We start from the raw sequence: 8,527 nt of genomic DNA on the forward strand, positions 1-8,527 counted from the left end.
CTCTCGGTGTGCCTCTGTATGCACCCACCCCCCTGCAGCCTGTGCATCCCACACCTTTCTACATCGATGACATCCTCGGAAGGAATGTAGCCTCTAATGGGAATCCAGCCATGCCCACCCCTACTCTGCCCTCTCCAAACTCATCCTTCACCAGCCTGGTGGCTACCTACAGGACCCCTATTTATGAACCAACGCCTATCCACCCAGCATTTACCCACCAGGCAGCCCTGGCCGCTTCCTATGGCTCCAGCACCTTCCAAAGCCCCCTGTACCCATTCTCCAGACCCATGAGCGAGTATACCCATGCCCTCATCAGACACGACTCCATGGGTAAGTCCAATGGCACCTGTTCGTCATCATTTCGTTTTACTTGGTGGGTTGTAGTGTGAGTGATGGCTGCATACATGTGTTATCTATGGTTACATTATATGAGATACTGAGTCTATAGCAGTTTTTGTGGATTTATATATATATATATATATATATATATATATATATATATATATATATATATATATACATACACACACACCCTATGTTAGTGAACCACTAAAACTAAATCAGTTAGTATATATATATATATATATATATATATATATATATATTCGCTGTGATATTGTGTAACAGACACATTAATTTGATCAGATCGAATCTCCCATCTGTCCCCAATTTCCTGGACAGTATCTTGTGACTAATCTCCATTGTTACTTCTATTAAGACTAATACATATCTGCAATGAGGTGTAATAGAAATAATTAGTTTGATCTCACAGCGAGCCGCAGAACCTCACCTCCCTCATAGATACGGGCAGGGCACTTACTACACTGCACTCACTTACTGCACTGATATCATCTCTGCCCCGAAAAAAACCAGAAAAAAAATCATAATTAAACAGCAATTAAAAAAGCAGCAGATTGTTCAAACAAGGCCGTGACTGCTCCTTAGAATCCCATAGTGTAACTGCTATACTGTATCACATAGTATCACTGCTATACTGTATCACATAGTATCACTGCTACACTGTATCACATAGTATCACTGCTATACTGTATCACATAGTGTCACTGCTATACTGTATCACATAGTGTCACTGCTATACGGTAACACATAGTATCACTGCTATACTGTATCACATAGTGTCACTGCTATACTGTATCATATGGTGTCACTGCTATACTGTATCACATAGTGTCGCTGCTATACGGTAACACATAGTATCACTGCTATACTGTATCACATAGTGTCACTGCTATACTGTATCACATGGTGTCACTGCTATACTGTATCACATGGTGTCACTGCTATACTGTATCACATAGTATCACTGCTATACTGTATCACATAGTGTAACTGCTATACTGTATCACATAGTATCACTGCTATACTGTATCACATAGTATCACTGCTACACTGTATCACATAGTATCACTGCTATAGTGTATCACATAGTGTCACTGCTATACTGTATCACATAGTGTCACTGCTATACTGTATCACATAGTGTCACTGCTATACTGTATCACATAGTGTCACTGCTATACTGTATCACATAGTGTCACTGCTATACTGTATCACATAGTGTCACTGCTATACAGTATCACATAGTATCACTGTGTCCAGAATCAGTGATTTCCCTCAGACATGTTTCCGCCACTGATTCCTGGGAACATTCATATTTTAGACGTGATACATTTTTTGAAGCAGGTTCTCTCAGAATAATGGGAGAGTGGACTTGCGTCAGGCGTGCGTCTTGGATGCGTCTTGTTGCGATTTCTCTGACAATGAGCAAGCAGTGGCTGGCAGTGGTGCTGCTTATTCCGGACTGGTCTGAGGGGTGCAGCCTGACCCCCTTTCCGTTCATACAGGAAACCTTGAGCTCTGGATAGCAGAGAATCTGGCCTCAGAAGCTGCTAAGTGCTTTCCTGGCTGCCTCCTCTCCGGAATCCGTGCACACTGCTGATTATTTTATCGACATCCTCAATACAGACATATTCAGGAAACACTCGGCTTCTGATAGCCAGGATCCGTTTTTGTGATATTGTTCATTTCCTCTGTGTGGGATGAGGCTCTGCAGTGGTTGAAATACCGACTGGCTTCCTATTTTTCTGCTGGCTGTGTACTTGCAGAGCCCATCTGACGCAAGCAGAGCCTTGCATAGCCCAACTGACGCAAGCAGAGCCTTGCAGAGCTCCACCTGACGCAAGCAGGGCTTTTCGCAACAGCTCACAAAGTTGCAGGCCAGGGGTTACAGGATGACCCAGAGCAGCGCATACACATATCAGCCCTATATCAGATCCGGCTATTCAGCTGACAATTTACTACAGTATACTCTGTTACATCACTGCACACCAATACATACATGTGTGTACAAGGGACCCATTGCCTCCTGTGTAGTGAATTGACCCTTAAAATATAGGAAATTAACGAATAATATGACACCACAAAAGGCTTCATTCGAATTTGCTGCTTAAGCACAGTATTGCCAATCCCCTTATACTGTATGTTAGTTACATTGCATTTATGTATACACAGATACACTTGCACCTCTATGTATATACTTGAATAATAATGTCATTTCAAATCTATCTGTATGTATGTGTGTGTACACACACGTGTATAATTATATGCTGTAAGTATCATTTTTAGTAGTAATTGTGTATATGTATTTCTATCATCTATCTAATCTATCTATCTATCTATCTATCTATCTATCTATCTATCTATCTATCTATCTATCTATCTGTAGCAATGTCCTTAATGACATTTCTCCACGTTGTGATCAGTTTGCTATGTGTGTAATTACACGTGACTTGACCTGTGTGTGTGTGACTACTAAACTGCTATACCCCAATGCATGATGTGGTGTTGGAGTATTGGGTAAAGGACATGAGCGGTTTATAACCGTGTTATATGAGATGAATGCAATCCCACAAACCCAGCCCTATGACATTACAATGAGTACAGCGAACGCTGGGTTCCAGTAGATTAGAGTGCAGGCAGATTAGGGGGAAGGCAGTGACTGTGAGAGATAGAGAGCCAGCAGGAAGCACACTCACGGAAGTGTGGACACACACTCTGCTCACAGTAACTGTCCCACTGCATAACAGCAAGATCAAGGAACTAGAAATCCCAGCAGGGGTTAGCTTTCAGAGCATGCTGGGAGATGTAGTTCTGTAACATCTGCAGAGAGGCTCTGTCAGCACCACTGTATATACAGGCTGTAGCTGCTCTGCTGGCCATACACCTACAGATTTATTGTCAAATCTGTCTGGTTGGAACAAAATCCTGGTAATGGATGAGAGCAAATGACAGTTGACCATTTGCTTTGAAATGCTGGAGAACTGCCAAAGTGTCACTCAGGTATGACCATGTGTTTGTTCCAACCAGCCCAATCTGACAAACAATCTGTAGATGTATGGCCAGCTAAAACCCAAATCCGACTCAATCCTTCCTCTCTCACTTCCTACATATATATAGCATTTACTAACATAATCATTTTTATTTTGGTTCTTCCCAAACCTTAGCTACACAAACACTAAGTGGTACATTTACTTAGATGCCAGTTCTATTGAAGATGGTATGGGGTGGAATATATATGAAGCAGAATATCATTGATTTCTAAGGGAAACATCCCATCTCCAATATGTAAATATTGTTAATCTCTCTACCCTCAATATAAACATTTATCTATCTATCTATCTATCTATCTATCTATCTATCTATCTATCTATCTATTATTTATTTATTATTTATTTATTAACAGTTTCTTATATAGCGCACACAGATTCCGCAGCGCTTTACAGAGCCTCTATCTATCTATCTATCTATCTATCTATCTATCTATCTATCTATCTATCTATCTATCTATCTATCTATCTATCTAGGGTTCGGGGGATTGCCAGGTAAATTACTCTATATTGCCAATTATTGTGTGTATGCAGCAACGCCCCTACATTAGGTACATTCTGTGTATATTCCAGGTAAACCTTTGCTCTGGAGCCCCTTTATCCAGCGGCCACTCCACAAGAGGAAAGGAGGACAAGTGAGGTTCTCCAACGACCAGACTATTGAGCTGGAGAAAAAGTTCGAGACTCAAAAATATTTGTCTCCTCCAGAAAGGAAGAGATTGGCCAAGATGCTGCAGCTCAGCGAGAGACAGGTAACACAACCTACCGGGGCCCCATCAGGCCTCTTCCAAACATACCTCATCTGTTGTCCTTCTGCTGCAAATATTTACTATATATATAAACAAACAAACAGAAGAGTTTATTAGTAAACAACAGAAAAGAAAGATAAAAATGTATTTAGGATGAATGTTTACTCTTCTAGAAATATGTCTATTTGTATTTGAGTAATAATAATAATAATCACAATTATATTAATAATAATAATAATAATAATAATAATACGTGTTAAGAAAAGAACATCAATACAATTAATTAATAATTTATTACAGTTAGAATAAATGAATAATTATTATACTTGTTACCATTATTTTAGTTCATCATCACCAGCAGTTATTATTATTTTTTCTTTCTTATTTATATTTTTATATGATATTTTTTATATTAGTTATTTCTAATACACAATAATATTCATTCTGGATCTCAGCACTTTTTCTGATCACTGACACTTGTTCTGCTCCAGGTGAAGACATGGTTCCAGAACAGACGAGCCAAATGGAGGCGTCTGAAGCAGGTAAATAAATGCCTCCGTCTCTACGCAGAGAGACTCATTTTTAATCAAGTTATCTTTTAATGTGATCAGCCATTCCCCGTTGTGTGCCGAAGTCATTTGGGCGGCTGTGCAAACCCTTCACCTTGATTAGTAAGGCAAACAGTCCTGCCAGGAATCCGGGGGGGAAATCATGCAGCAATGATGCTAAAAGCTTCTAAATAGGACGAGGCAGATAGCGCAGCCCGTGCTGCACCCACAGGGACTGTTACACCGGCCACTAATTCTTGTGTAAACCCATATGCTGCTTATCTGATCGGCACTGTACATGGATTAATCCTGTTTAATGATACGGCTGCATCAAATCGGAGTTTTGACTGGCAACGCTCGATACAATCTGAAGTGGGCTTATTCACACCTATATACTGTATACAGAGTTTGGTAATGAGCTGTCTAGACGATAGTTTAAGCAATCCACGGCTCTTGTGGGACTACAAGTGTCAGGATGAACTGACAACCAAAGGTCTATTAAAGGGATAAATCACATGGTGGGTACTGATCACTATGTAGACTACCATTACATAAAGTCAGATTTATTTTAGAATTGAAGGTTTTATTCTAAATTCTTAATGATATACATTTTATCCTAGATACTGTCATACATATATTGTGCCCAGGTGGAATACGTGTTTGGTAAAGCTGACTCAGGGATTATCCCTTACTATAGGGACCACAGCATCAGGATCTACCTTACTATACACCACACATGAGTTCCATCGAAGACTTATGAAAGATTGATGAGAGATACAATTGTAAACGACAAAGTATCACCCAATCAACTCCTAAATCTTTTTTTTTTTTCCCACACACGGGTCAATGTAATATGCTGGGAGTTCTAGTGAAGATGGAATGTTAGCAACATTAGATTTGACTTCTTATTATATATATTTTTTAGCACCTTTTAGAAGATAATAGATCAAATCTGTTTGGTTGCTACGGACCAACATCCCATCTTCAATAGAACGCCCCTCTTAGAAACTTTACCCCACAGGCTGCAAAATTTAAGGTTGCTACTTTATCTCTCTATCAATTTTATCTCTCTAGCCAGCTTTGATAAATACCCCTTTTTATTAGTCTTTTATGATGCAAAAAGTCTGTTATGTATACTGTTACTGTTTTGTTGGTTACATTTTACAAATGAGATTTTTCTTTTTTCTTTTTTAACTATTAAACGTTTTATTGGTAACAAAAATGAAAGTACATTAGATTTTTCTAGTTATAATTTGATAATTATTACCCTATTATGGACAAAGTGACGTTTTGTAATATATATATATATATATATATATATATATATGTATATATATATGTATATATATATATATATATATATATATATATATATATATATACTAAGATGGGAGTTCTATTTCCATTGTATATTGCTATGGGCTACCAATCAGAAACAACTTCTTATTTCGCACCTTCTAGAATATAATAGACAGTACCTGATTGGTTGCCCATAGCACCAACCCATCTGAAATAGAATGCCCATCTTAGTAAATTTGCCTCTGAAAGTGCATATCAATAAATGGAGAAGATAGCCAATGAAGTTTGACTATATGGTTTTAAACTGGTCAAAAGCCAGTTAAACCCCTTAGGTATATTGCAGTTTAAATACCGTTTTGTACCTTTCAGATTCAACCCGTTTCACCCATAGAAAGCCATACATGTCATTTTAAATGTTTTTTTTTCCTGCTTGTGGGCGGGGATCAAGTGTGGTTATCATTTGTAGCAAATACCGTTTCTGAGCTGTTCAGACTGCAGGGAAAACGGCTCAGAAACGTGTAGGATCCTGCTTTTAACACGTGTCAAAATACCGGTTTTCTGTAACCGGTAAATTGACAATGTAGCTTTCACATTGCAGCTGGAACCGTTTTAAAGCACTAAAAAAACGGCAATATACCGTGTTACAGCTGCAATGTGAAAGGGGTATGAGAGACATTACCCCAATACTGTCAGCATTATTCTGATTCCAGAAAATACAATGTATTGCTTATACAGCACAACAGAGTAGGCAGAAGCTATGTAATCGGTAATAAATCATACAGTATACAGTTTCTTCAAATCAATTGCAGTAAAATATACATTTACAGCTATCATCATATAAACACATTGTAAAGTGTAATACATTGGAGCACTGCCGGTAGAACGCCATCATTCATGCAAAATAATTACGTTTAATCACGTATGGTTGTTACAAAGATGCAGGCAGTGAAGTATAACCTAATATTCATTACCAGATTGCTAGCAGTGCTTTCCTGATCATTGTGTGCTGCCAGGTCTGAGAGAACTTTACTATAACAACACTAGTAGGAGGCCGGGCTGTTTGTGGGTTTCAGGTTAGTTCATTAAAATGCTAACTGACTTTTCTATTTTAGGAGAACCCCCAGGGAAATAAGAAAGAAGAAACTGAAAGTCTAGATAATGACTGTGAAGAGAGGCAGAACTGTTTAAGTCTTGAGCAGAAAAATAAAGATTCCTCTATAGATGGGTCACAGTGCTCCCCATCTCCCAATTCCCAGGAAAATCTGGATACAGACATTTCAGAGAATTCTGAAGAAGAAGTGGACATTGAAGGGGACAAAGGATATTACAAGTGCACCCACTGATACACGTTTTCACCAAGGACCTACTTGTACAATCAGCTTGCACATTGACAGAAGCTGGACTGGGCACCCCTAAAATCTCATCCTGGGGTAAGGAAGAAGGGATGATATAAGATAGACAGTGCCTTAGCTGCATACTAATTTGTCTGGTTTGTCTGTCTTTTGTGTGGGCAGATTTATAAGACTTTCAAAACGAAAAGTGAATGTGTTGCCTATGGCAACCGACCAGATTCTAGTTTTTCATGCCTGAAATGATAACTGGTATCCGGTTGCTATGAGAAACGCCTACATTTTCCTTTGTACAGTATCTAGTAAGTCTTCACGTGTCTGTAATTTAAATATATTTGACTTTTATAAATATTCAACAAGTGCCTACAATAATGGATAGGTGTTGTTCTGTGTAGATCTTTACTCAACCTCACGATATTCTCCAATGCCTTGCCTATAATTAAGAATAAGGCGTTGTGAAGCTCTAGAACAGTGATGGGGAACAGTGTTGTTGAACTACACATCCCAGCATGCCCTGCTACAGTTTTGCTATTTGGCTCATTCTAAAACTGTTGCAGGGCATGCTGGGATGTGTAGTTCAATAACAGCTGGAGGGCCGAAGGTTCCCCATCCCTGCTTTAGAATTACCACTGTGGAACTATAAATCCCATTATGGCCTGGCCTGACTCTTATCACTGTGGGTCTTGTAAAATACTTGTGTACATGTATAATGTATTTTGTGTTTTTTTTTTTTTTTTTTGTAAAGCAAAAAATAATAAAAAAGTATTTTGTTTGTACATAGCCCAGATTGGATACTAAGGCCACACCATAAAGTTTACTGTGTGTATATAGTGTATACTACTTATATATGTTTTGTAAATGTCATGCGACTGCATACCTCAGGCTGTTTATATGACTTGTATATATTTGTTTTTTTCCAAAAACAATGAAAATATATTTAATTTTTTTTTTGTGAAAGAAACTGTGGAATAAAAGTGACGTTGTTAAAGAAAAACATTACTTTCGATGGTGGATTTTTTTTTAATAGTGTATCCTAAAAACAGAATGAAATGAAAAAGGCATTTTACAAGATTTTAATAATACATCCTTTTAATACTGAATAATTTCTCAACCTGTTAAAACACATAAATCTGAGTCACATCTGATTGTATTGATTAATAAGGATTGTGATGTAT

At 38.1% G+C, this 8,527-nt stretch overlaps 1 protein-coding gene across 1 annotated transcript in view; it reads left to right on the top strand.

Annotated features, from left to right (window-relative positions):
* Nucleotides 1-8,304, top strand: part of HHEX (hematopoietically expressed homeobox) — an 8,518-nt gene extending 214 nt beyond the window's left edge. The window contains exons 1-4 of the mRNA XM_083149342.1: nt 1-330; nt 3,981-4,159; nt 4,648-4,698; nt 7,116-8,304. The exon at nt 1-330 is cut by the window's left edge and continues 214 nt beyond it. Of these exons, the coding sequence (XP_083005468.1) occupies nt 1-330; nt 3,981-4,159; nt 4,648-4,698; nt 7,116-7,346 (791 nt within the window). The 3' untranslated portion in view covers nt 7,347-8,304. The remainder of the gene's footprint in view (nt 331-3,980; nt 4,160-4,647; nt 4,699-7,115) is intronic.
* The last annotated feature ends 223 nt before the right edge of the window (nt 8,305-8,527 follow it).

The sequence above is a fragment of the Crinia signifera genome, chromosome 6, assembly GCF_055691185.1.
Source record: "Crinia signifera chromosome 6, ASM5569118v1, whole genome shotgun sequence".
In the NCBI taxonomy this organism is placed as follows: domain Eukaryota; kingdom Metazoa; phylum Chordata; class Amphibia; order Anura; family Myobatrachidae; genus Crinia; species Crinia signifera.